A 12,383-nucleotide genomic window follows, 5' to 3' on the forward strand; every position below is an offset into this window, starting at 1 on the left:
AGAGCCACAGACCAATGAAACAGAATAGAGACTCCAAACATTAACCCAAACATATATGGTCAACTAATATTCGATAAAGGAGCCAAGGACATACAATGGCGAAATGACAGTCTCTTCAACAGATGGTGCTGGCAAAACTGGACAGCTACATGTAAGAGAATGAAACTGGAGCACTGTCTAACCCCATACACAAAAGTAAATTCGAAATGGATCAAAGACTTGAACGTAAGTCATGAAACCATAAAACTCTTAGAAAAAAACCTAGGCAAAAATCTCATGGACATAAACATGAGTGACCTCTTCTTGAACATATCTCCCTGGGCAAGGGGAAAAAAAGCAAAAATGAACAAGTGGGACTATATCAAGCTGAAATGCTTCTGTACAGCAAAGGACACCATGAATAGAACAAAAAGCTATCCTACAGTATGGGAGAATATATTCATAAATGACAGATTCAATAAAGGGTTGACATCCAAAATATATAAAGAGCTCACACACCTCAACAAACAAAAAGCAAATAATCCAATTAAAAAATGGGCAGAGGAGCTGAATAGACAGTTCTCTAAAGAAGAAATTCAGATGGCCAACAGACACCTGAAAAGATGCTCCACATTGCTTGTCATCAGGGAAATGGAAATTAAAACCACAATGAGATATCACCTCACCCCAGTAAGGATGGCTACCATCCAAAAGACAAACAACAACAAATGTTGGTGAGGTTGTGGAGAAAGGGGAACCCTCCTACACAGCTGGTGGGAATGTAAATTAGTTTAACCATTGTGGAAAGCAGTATGGAGGTTCCTCAGAATAGAAATACCATTTGACCCAGGAATTCCACTTCTAGGAATTTACCCTAAGAATGCAGCACTCCAGTTTGAAAAAGACAGATGCACCCCTATGTTTATCGCTGCACTATTTACAATAGCCAAGATATGGAAGCAACCTAAATGTCCATCAGTAGATGAATGGATAAAGAAGATGTGGTACATATACACAATGGAATATTACTCAGCCATAAGAAAAAAACAGATCCTACCATTTGCAACAACATGGATGGAGCTAGAGGTATTATGCTCAGTGAAATAAGCCAGGTGGAGAAAGACAAGTACCAAATGATTTCACTCATATGTGGAGTATAAGAAGAAAGCAAAACTGAAGGAACAAAACAGCAGCAGAATCATAGAACTCAAGAATGGACTAATAGTTACCAAAGGGAAAGGGACTGGGGAGGATGGGTGGGAAGGGAGGGATAAGGGCAGGGAAAAAGAAAGGGGGCATTACAATTAGCATGTATAGTGTGGGGGGGCACGGGGAGGGCTGTGCAACACAAAGAAGACAAGTAGTGATTTTACAGCATCTTACTATGCTGATGGACAGTGACTGTGAAGGGGTATGTGGGGGGGACTTGGTGAAGGGGGGAGCCTAGTAAACATAATGTTCTTCATGTAATTGTAGATTAATGATATCAAAAAAAATTAATTTCACCTGCTTCTTTTTAGTTTTTAACATAGCCACTGGAAACTTGTAAATTGCATATGTAGCTCACATTTTTATTGAATAACACCACTCTAGATTTTTTAAGTAAAATGTTGCTACCTTTTTATCCTAATCTCTGTCCAGTTGGTTTTTTTAGATGCAAATACAGTATACTTACATTTTGATTAACTTTTATCTTATTAATTAAAATTCATTATTCTAAAGTATTAAGCTCTTACTAAATCTTAAATCTGTCATCTATCCCTCTAACTTTGGTATATTGGTTAATAAATACTGAGTGCCTGTTCTAGGCACTGTTTTAGGCAATGGAGATGTTGGGGTGAATGGGACGGATAAGTTGCCTGTCTACTAGGGGAAGCAGAAAACACAAAAGAGTCAGATATTTTGGAATTTGATAAATGTTACATCTGCGGTGATGATATTTGAGCTGATACTTGCAGGATGAGAAGGAGCCAGTCATGTGATTATCTGGAAGAGAGCATTCCAGAGAGAAGGAACAGCTAATGCAAATGATCTGAATTGGTAAAGTACTTGACATGTTGGATGAATGCACAATAGTGGGTAGACACTCAGGTGACCCCCGATGACCATTGCCACTTGGTATTCACTCATCTATAATCCTCTCTCCCTGAGTGTTGGCAAGATCTGTGACCAATAGAATACAGGAAAAGTGATGGCATGTCACTTCATTGTTTAGTTACTTAAGATTGTCACTTCTGTCTTGCTAGGAGGACATATTGAAGAAGTCCAGGTGGCAAAGAACTGAGTGTAGCTTTTGGTCAACAGTTAATTAGGAACTGAGACCCTCAGACCAACAGCCCTTCAAGGAACTGAATTATACCAATAACTATGTGAACTTGGAAGCAGAACCTTCCCCACTGAGCTGTCAGGTGAGACCTAGCCCCAGTCAGCATCTTGATTATAGCCGTGTAAGAGACACTGAAGCAGAGGACCCAAATAAGCCATCTTTTGGTCCTGACCCATAGAAACTGTGAGATAATAAATGTATGTTTTAAGCCAATAAATTTGTGGACATTTTTTATGAAGCAATAGATACATAACACACACATACATACTCAATAAATAAAACTACTATGTTTTCTTCCAAGTAATGCGTGTGTTTTACAGAGAAGTGCCACGTCAGAATGCTGGTTCACTCCACTACAATTCATTCCTAAATTGATATTGATCAATTAATTAGCACTCCCTTAGATTGATTTGCATTAAATATTGTTAGTTGTGCTTCCACGTGGTCTATATTTTCTTTTTTTTATATATATCATGAATTTCCTACCAGTTTATCCAGATACCATATATAGTATGTCTAGTAATTCTATCCAAAAAAATGAATGGGGTTAGTCTGGCACTCAGATTTTTCATAATGCCATGCTGACTTAGTAGTAACTCTTTTCTAATTGTTTAAAAGCACATTTTTGGGGTAGTGTATTCTAGAATTTTGTCTGGGATTGATACTAAGATCTTAAGGTTTGCAGATTCTACCATCTTTTCTCCTTATAAAATTAAAACTGTCACCAGTTTCCTGCCAATTCCTAGTAATTTCTATGGTTTCTAGCAATTTTCCAATTCTTACATGAACTCTCAGACGTCATTCAACGATGTGGTAGGTTAACCTGCAAGTTTTATCAAAGACCTGGAGTGTAATTTGTTCCAGCCAAGAGTGCTGAATTCGTTTAGAACAGCCAGGTGTTCTCTTAAAATCTTTATCTTCAGTTCCCTCTTACAATGTTTGTTTTACACTTTTTATTCTAAATATTGTTCTTTTCAATAGAAAAGACATTAACATGTTATCCATTAATTATTACACCATGAATGTTATATTAATATTACACCATGAATTTCAGCAATGGGACATTTCCTTCCTTGCTTTTGCCCAAACTTCATTTTTTGGGCAACAGTTCTATTGAGAGATAATTCACCTACCATACAATTCATCTTTTTAAAGTGTATAATTCAGTATATTCATAGGGCTGTGCAACCATTACCACTATCTAATTGCAGTATATTTTTGTCACCCTAAAAAGAAACCCTGTGCCCATTTGCAGTCACTCCTCATTCCTTCCCAAGCTACCTTCCTAGCTGTAGGCAACTTTTGCTCCACAAATGTGATTATTTTGGACATTTCATATGAAAGGAATCATACAAATGTGGTGTTTTGTGACTGGCTTCTTAGCATCATGTTTTCAAGGTTCATCCATGTCATAGCATGTGTTAGTAGTTGTTTTTTTTTTTTGTATCGTTAATGTACAATTACTTGAACAACATTATGGTTACTAGACTCCCCCTATTGTCAAGTCCCCACCACATACCCCATTACAGTCACTGTCCATCAGCATAGTAAGATGCTATAGAGTCATTACTTGTCTTCTCTATGTATACTATCTTTCTAGTGCCCCCCCTGCTACATTATGTGTGCTAGTAATAATGCCCCTTTTCCCCCCTTATCCCTCCCTTCCCACCCATCCTACCCAGTCCCTTTCCTTTGGTAACTGTTTTATTCCTTCAGTTTTTTCTTTGTTCTTATACTCCACAGTTGAGTGGAATCATTTGATACTTGTCTTTCTCCACTTGGCTTATTTCACTGAGCATAGTACCCTCTAGCTCCATCCATGTTGTTGCAAATGGTAGGATTTGTTTTCTTCTTATGGCTGAATAATATTCCATTGTGTATATGTACCACATCTTCTTTATCCATTCATCTACTGCTGAACACTTAGGTTGCTTCCATTTCTTGGCTATTGTAAATAGTGCAGCGATAAACATAGGGTGCATGTCTCTTTTTCAAACTGGGCTCCTGCATTTTTAAGGTAAATTCCTAGGAGAGTAATTCCTGGGTCAAATGGTATTTCTATTTTGAGTTTTTTGAGGAACCTCCATACTGCTTTCCACAATGGTTGAACTAGTTTACATTCCCACCAGCAGTGTAGGAGGGTTCCCCTTTCTCCACATCCTTGCCAACATTTGTTTGTCTTTTGGATGTTGGCCATCCTAACTGGTGTGAGGTGATATCTCATTGTGGTTTTAATTTGCATTTCTCTGATGACAGGCGATGTGGAGCATCTTTTCATGTGCCTGTTGACCATCTGAATGTCTTTGGAGAAGTGTCTGTTCAGCTCCTCTGCCCATTTTTTAATTGGATTATTTGCTTTTTGTTTGTTGAGGTGTGTGAGCTCTTTATATAATTTGGATGTCAACCCCTTATCAGATATGTCATTTATGAATATATTCTCCCATACTGTAGGATGTCTTTTTGTTCTACTGATGCTGTCCTTTGCTGTACAGAAGCTTTTTACTTTAATACAGTACCACTTGTTCATTTTTACTTTTGTTTCCCTTGCCTGGGGAGATATGTTCATGAAGTTGCTCACGTTTATGTCCAAGAGACTTTTGTCTATGTTTTTTTCTAAGAGTTTTATGGTTTCATGACTTACATTCAGGTCTTTTATCCATTTTGAATTTACTTTTGTGTATGGGGTTAGACCATAATCCAGTTTCATTCTCTTACATGTTGTTGTCCAGTTTTGCGAACACCAGTTATTTAAGAGGCTGTCATTTCCCTATTGTATGTCCATGGCTCCTTTATCATATATTAATTGACCATATATGTTTGGATTTATATCTGGGCTCTCTATTCTGTTCCACTGGTCTATTGTTCTGTTCTTGTGCCAGTACCAAATCATCTTGATTACAGTGGCTTTGTAGTAGAGCTTGAAGTCAGGGAGCATAATTCCCCCCCGCTTTATTCTTCCTTCTCAGGATTGCTTGGGCTATTCGGGGTCTTTTGTGGTTCCATATGAATTTTAGAACTATTTGCTCTGGTTCATTGAAGAATGCTATTCATATTTTGATAGGGATTGCACTGAATCTGTACATTGCTTTAGGCAGGATGGCCGTTTTGTCAACATTAATTCTTCCTAGTGAAGAGCATGGGATGAATTTCCATTTATTAGTGTCCTCTTTAATTTCTCTTAAGAGTGTCTTGTAGTTTTCAGGGTATAGGTCTTTCACTTCCTTGGTTAGGTTTATTCCTAGGTATTTTATTCTTTTTGATGCAATTGTGAATGAAATTTTTTCCATGTTAGGGGTTTTTTTAATTGAAGAATAATATTCCATTGTATAGATATACTACATTTTATCCCTTCACCAGCTGATGGACATTTGTGTTGTTTCTACTTTCTGTCTTTTATGAATAACACTGTTACAAACATTTGTGTCCAGTTTATTGTGTGGACATATGTTTTAATTTCTTCTGTGAATATACCTAGGAGTAAAATTGAGTTTATACCTGGAAGTTGAGTCATATAGTATATGGTTAACCTTTTGAGGAACTGCCAAAATAACTGCGCTATTTTACCTTTCCACCCACAGTGTATGAGAATTCTTTTTTCTCCATTTCTTCTACACTTGCTATTGCCTATCTTTTTTGTTGTTGTTGTTGTTTTATTGTAGTCATCCTAGTAGGTGTGAAATTGGAACTCATTGTAATTTCAATTTGTATTTCCCTGATGGCTTATGTTGGTCATCTTTCCATGGGCTTATTAGTCATTTGTATATTTTTTGGGAAAAATCTCTGAAACCTTTGTCCATTTTCAAATTGGGTTGTATTTTTACTATTGAGTTGTAGGAGTTCTTTTTATATTCTGTATACAAGTCCCTTATCAGATAAGTGGTTTACAAATATATTCTCCAATTGTGTTAGTTGTCTTTTCACTTTCTGGATGGTATACTTTGAAGCATGAACGTTTTGAATTTTGAAGAAGACCAATTTATTTATTTTTTGTTGCTTGTGCTTTTGTTGTCATACCTAAGAAGGAATTACCTAATAAGTGAGCTCCCTCGATGTCACATTAATTTTTTAAATTGACTTTCCCTATCCTCCTGTTTTACAGTTCCCTGTTAGAATACCATAAGTATAAAGAGTGAAAATTATGAAGTCAGAGTAACTGAGTTTAAATGTTGATATTACTACTTGATAACCCTGTAATCATAGGAAAGTGACTTTAAATTTCATCATCTATAAAATGGGAATAATGCTACTATTCACCTCAAAGGATGTTTTGAGGATTAAAATGCTTAGAGTCTTATAAATAGAAAGCATTTGGTAATTGGTAGCTATTTTTACTAGAAGTATTCTTTAAGTATCATTTTTTACTTAAACAAAAGTATTTTATTAGGTCTCTTTCTTCATTTTGTGTCCACCACAGTACCTTGTTCATGGTAGAAGTTTAATGAATATCTATTAAACTGATCTGTAATACATAGGAGCCCATTATAGTGAGAGTTTGGGTGTGTTTGAACTTACTAAGGAGCTAAGCAAAAAGAGGAGAAGAGAAGACTGAAAATAAATATCACCCACTTCATTATTTGGCCTTAGGTTGTAAAAAAGGAAAATGGGAAAATTATGTTCCCAAACACATTTCAAAAGGGAATATTGCTGAATATACAAAAGGCAAGTGACTAATTTAGAGAGAAAAATGTAAAAGCAAATGCCCAAACCTTGATCAGTGACTTAAAAGATTGTAGAAAGGATGCTGAAAGGGAAAAGTTCACCTGTCAAAAGCAGCAGACTGACCTGGCATGGCTGGTCTCTGAACAATTGGAGATTTATGCTTGAGGAGACAAGAGTCCTTTGTCCAAAAGCATTCTCTTATCACTGGGTGAGACTATCTTTAGTTCCCTCACCCTTATTAGATAGATATGTAATTAGAGGCCTCAAAACACTCCCTAAGACTTTATGGTAGGGATTTCTGATCCAGAAATTTACTGGTGTTTTTATTTATTTGTTTATTCAATAGTTTAAGCAAAGTGATTACAGTCTACCTCTACTTAACAGTGTCTCATCTTCTACTCAATACTATATTTTTATCCCCATTATCCTCATATGAATAATGAGTCAAATACTAGTTAAGCCACGCAAATGATCTAATTTGTGTTATCAATATTTGTAGAATGTATGAAAGTATGGTTAGATGAAAATAAGTGAAATACTCCTCCTTTTGCTTTCTTCTTCCCCATTCTTTGTCCAGCTTTTACCATTTCTTCCAAATATTGTGCAAATGCCAACCAGTCTGTATTACTTTTGCTTGCAGATCATTTGAGATTTTGGTATTCAAGCCATTTTTTCCAACTATATTATAAGCTTCTGGAAGTCTGGAGCTTTATCTGTCTTTGTATCTTCCAAAACACAATGCTTTATGCAAAGATGATATGTAAACATAAGTCTATTAAATGAATCATGTTGTTTAATAATATTGTATTTCTGGTGGGAATTTTTGGCACAGAATATTTAAGGGGATGTTAGTATTAAATAAATGTGGGTTATTAATAACCCCTTCTCTTCACAGCTTTTTCCTGGCATTACTAAAAATGTATTGATTGGATAAATATATAGTCTCTTTCCCACCACAGGGACAAGTTTTAAGCAGACCTCCATTCTCTATTTTTCTCTTCCTTTTTTCTGTTCCATTTCTCTCTTGCAGCTCTATTTTACCTTTTCACTGTGACTCATTCTCTCTGTTATTCCTGCTTCTTGCTCTTTCCTACAATTACTAATGCTTTTTAGAGCTTTTGTTTCCTTGTCACCTGTTCTTTCTATTTTTGTTCTTTCTGCTTGGTTTTCTCCTTCACTTGTTGCCACCTTCTCTCCTTGCGCTCAAGATAGAGGGCAGGATTGGGTGGGGAGGAGCCCAGCCAGGTTGGGGGTGGAGCCACTTATTCACTGCTTCAGGATTCAGAACCTGAAGAGGAAGATCAGGCTGTTTAAGCATAGCTGGGGCTGAAGTTCCTATGGCCTTCCTACTGGAGGCTAGCATTTTGGACAATTGGGAGTTGGTAAGATTAGAAGCTGTCCCTCCTTTTTTGTTCCCCCTTTCTTCCTCCCTGTTGTGTATTTGTCACTCACAGCATCTCTCTCCATACTATTAACTTTTCTTCTTCATATTTCTCTATTGCTTACTATTTTATTTTTTCTGTCTGGCTCTGTCAGTCAATTCTATTTGTTTGCCTTTCTTGTTACCCATTCTTTCCAAACACCCATCAATGCTCTCTCAAAATATGATTTTTTCTACATCTTCTCTATTTTATTCCTCCTTTTATTAATTTTCTCATCCAACTCTATTTGTTTTATTGTTTAGTCATTTTTTATCTATCTCTCTATTCTTTTATTTTACTGATCCCCAGAGATGTAGCAATAATGGAGGAAACAGGGTGCCACCCTGCCTTTCCAAGAGTCTATTTCTACTCATTCTCAGCTTTTCTACTCATTCTCAGACTTGTAGTGTGTTTTGATTAGGCACTGAAGAAGAGTTGTGCTCTGCACAGATAATTAATAAACAGCAAAACTGAAGTAAGGTTGAATATTAATATAAAAGGCTTAATTTTATTCTCACTTTCTTGTTTTACTTAGGTTTTTTCTGCAATACAGTGGATACAATTTATTATGGCTATTCTGAGGTAAGTTTGTTTAATCTCTTGTAATATGGCTATTTAAAGTGGTATAAACTAGTATAAGCAAAACTGAAGCATTCTGAAGTTTTCTGTATTTTTTCCAGGGGAATTTGCTTTTATTCTTTAGGGAGAAATGCTATTCTGTACCATGTTGATATTTTCTGATTAATAAAATGTAACATCAACAACAATAATAAAAAAACAGGTTGAGGTTCAGATTAACATCTGAAAACTAAAGGCCTAGTTGTCAACAGGATTGATTTGCAGTATTAGTAGATTGATTTGCAGTATTAGCAGGATTGTTTTGGCAGTGCACATAGTAAAAATTAGAATGATACAGAGAAAATTAGCATAGCCCTTGCGCAAGGATGGCAAACAAATTTGTGAGATATTATAAATTAAAAAAAAATATGTGCAGTTTATTTCATACCAATTATATGTCAATAAATCTGTAAAAAAAACAATAGCAAAAATGAAGGAGTCCCAGTTGTGCTGTTTTAATGATCATCTTTTATCTCTGTCAGTGTTATAGGTTCAAGTTCACTTATTGCCTACATTGTATTCCAGAATATACAGAAATCTCCAGAGGTGAGCAATCTCCTGTGTTTGATTTGACCTTTTAGTGACTTAGCCTTTGAAAAAACTAAGAAAAGTGTTACCTATAAATGGTGGAATAATTCCATGAATTACTTGTAAATTTGTCATTACATTAAGATATTTTAGACACTGTCAGTAGGTCTCCCTTGTTTTGGGTAATTATTTTAACTATAACTTTGAATACTGAGATATTGACTACAAAATATGATGAAATTTTTGGTATGCATTAATTACGAAGGTTAAGTAAACAGTGTTGTTTAAAGTCTATATTCACTCTAAGCTTAGTAGTGTCCTGCCTAGAGATAAATTTTCTGTTGATATCTTGGTCATCTTGCTGGGGTAGTTGGGGCTAGGAAGTAGTTCAAAGATTTTGCTGTATGAAAGATACTTGTTTTGCTGTTCTGGCCTTCTAGGCAATTATAATGTAATGGTGAAAACACAGCAAAAAATACGTTCTATGTAAAACTATCCATACCAAAAAGATGAAGTCAAAAAACCTTCCTTTTATTGAGGTATAATGGACAAATAAAAATTCTACATATTTAAATAAAAACAAATAAACAAAAAACCGTCCTGATTCAAAAAGAACTAGGAAGAGTGGTGTATTATTAGCTTAGTAAAGATTTTAAGATAAATTAACAACTGTTTCTCTAACCAGGCCAAATGGCATGAAACTAGGCAAAATGTAGCTCAGGACATGTGAGCTTTTGTATGTGCAAACTGTCATTGGGTTTTATTGAGCCCACTTTAATAATAAAAATAGCTCTGTATGTTGGACACTTACTGTGTTCCCACCCTGCTGAGTGCTTTACATGCTTATCTTGTTGGTCCTCATCACTCTCCCACGAGAAGAGTGGTATTAGCCTTATTTCACAGATGAGGAAATTGAGGTTCAAAGTCATTAAATAACTTGTTCAAGTTACACAGTAAGTAGCAGAGTAAACATTTTCAAAAGTCCAACTCTTAACTGCAATCCCCCTTCAAATTAAACACAATTTTTCGTATTTATTATGTTCTAGGCAGACGTGCTCAGTGTTTTTAAATACATTTTTCATTTAATCCTAAAAACAACTCTGGATGTAGATATTATAAATTTGATATTATGGTATCTCTGGCTTTAATTCTCACACTTTTCACACAACCAGAACCTGAAGAAACTTAGCAATCACTAGTTATGGTGGTTCCCACACATTCTGTTTTCTTGGCCTAGGAAAAATTCCAGTTTTTCCAGGTTAAAACTGTAAGCTGTACTCTGCTGTTTTCCTTTATGTCTTCATCAAAGAATACATTTAACAGTAAAAAATACATGGAAGGCATAATCTGAAAAAGACAAAAAAGTCTGTTAAGTTATCATAATTATAGTAAATTGGAGAAATTCATGGGGAATCTTTGAGGGGAGCTAGTTGATTAGACAGTGACTCACAGAGGTAACCTTTCTTAAGTGACCCCAGCTGAGCCAATGTTAACAAAACTTGAGGCGGATCTACTTCACTGCACTTGTATGACTTCTGTTTCCTTGCAAAGGTCACTTTTGATATGCTTTGTAACTTCATTTCATTTGAATAGAAATATTGTGAAGCAGGCTCTTAGAAGTGTATTAATACAAATTGTTTTAGGTCTTTCACCTCACCAGTAATGGACCTGGATCCAGAACCTCCTCAGGAAAAGCCTGTCACACAACGCATTATGCACCCACCCACCCCACCATTTTTCTGCTCTTGATTTAAATTAGACAAGTGCAAATAAATATATATATATTTTAAAAGAGTTTTTGCTTTCATAGTTAGGACCAATACTATGTCTTACGCTTTTTCATGTCTTCCTTATTATCAAGCACTGTGGTGATTGTATCTGCCTTAAAGTATGGGCTGTATCATACATTCCTTTGTATTACCTTCAACATAGTATCTTATTATATATAGGAAGAATAAAATCTTTAATAATTTTGATAATAGGTACTCAGTTCACTTTTGTTGTTTGATTTTATCTCCTGTTACTAGAACTAATGGTTTTCCAATTGTGAGTGAAAGTATATAAACCTCTTCTTATCCTTCATTTCCTTGCCAAAGATTTTAGATATGGTTTAATGACCAAAAGCTTTTTTATATTTAAGGCTAGTTCTTGAATCAGTGACCATAATTATGTTCTTGTTCAAAAAAGCTGCTTGGATGTCTTCTTCGGGAGTTTATTTTGTATTACAGTTTTAATTTTTTACTTGTTAACGGTTATAAACTTGTGGGAGGTCATAGGCCAGTAGAATCTATGAATGTACCATCTGGTTGCAATTTTAGCAGGCTTACCCAGAGCAAAGGCTGTATATGGTTAAAATAATAATAATATCTTATCTTTATTAAATACAGTTTAAAATGTTATTATTTCACTTGTTTTAATTTCCATTAACCAGAGCAACTTGACCATTTACCCCTGTAGCAAGGTGTTAGCATCTTAATTTTCCTCTCATTTAGAAGAAAGGTATAAGAAGAATTCCCTTTTGTATAGGTGAGGAGGTTAGTTCTTATACTAAGTAGTATCTGATGAAAACTTTAAAACTTTTTAATTTACTTTTTACTGTGGGATTTATCATGAATGAGAATGCATAAAACATGTAATGGGCTGTTTAAAGAATGATTATAAACAAACCCTAGGGGCAGGAAATACAAATTGCCTGTACCCCCAGAGATACCTGCTGTGCTCCTTCCTGGCCACACCTCTGTCTGTCCTTCACCTCTAGAGATAACCACTATTCAGATTTTTATGACTATCATTTTTTTTGTTTTTTATGTACAGTTTTACCAGTAATATATGTATCTCTAAACAATTTAATT

The 12,383-nt window shown here is 35.3% G+C and overlaps 1 protein-coding gene and 1 non-coding gene across 6 annotated transcripts in view; both read left to right on the forward strand.

Moving 5' to 3' along the window:
* TMEM116 (transmembrane protein 116) overlaps positions 1 to 12,383 on the forward strand; it is a 73,294-nt gene that overhangs the window by 9,074 nt on the left and 51,837 nt on the right. For 3 of the 5 annotated variants that reach the window (XM_036929208.2, XM_036929211.2, XM_036929212.2), the window contains exons 1-3: positions 8,228 to 8,346; positions 8,921 to 8,967; positions 9,486 to 9,549. In XM_036929208.2, coding sequence (XP_036785103.1) covers positions 8,302 to 8,346; positions 8,921 to 8,967; positions 9,486 to 9,549 — 156 coding nt within the window. In that variant the 5' untranslated portion in view covers positions 8,228 to 8,301. Of the gene's footprint in view, positions 1 to 8,227; positions 8,347 to 8,920; positions 8,968 to 9,485; positions 9,550 to 12,383 lie in introns of those variants that run through there. The other 2 variants (XM_036929210.2, XM_036929213.2) reach the window with 1 other exon arrangement.
* Positions 9,259 to 9,364, forward strand: LOC118934233 (U6 spliceosomal RNA). Its single transcript, XR_005033399.1, has one exon. It is a non-coding gene; the product is annotated as a U6 spliceosomal RNA (small nuclear RNA).

This window comes from Manis pentadactyla, chromosome 14 (assembly GCF_030020395.1).
Source record: "Manis pentadactyla isolate mManPen7 chromosome 14, mManPen7.hap1, whole genome shotgun sequence".
Taxonomy (NCBI): domain Eukaryota; kingdom Metazoa; phylum Chordata; class Mammalia; order Pholidota; family Manidae; genus Manis; species Manis pentadactyla.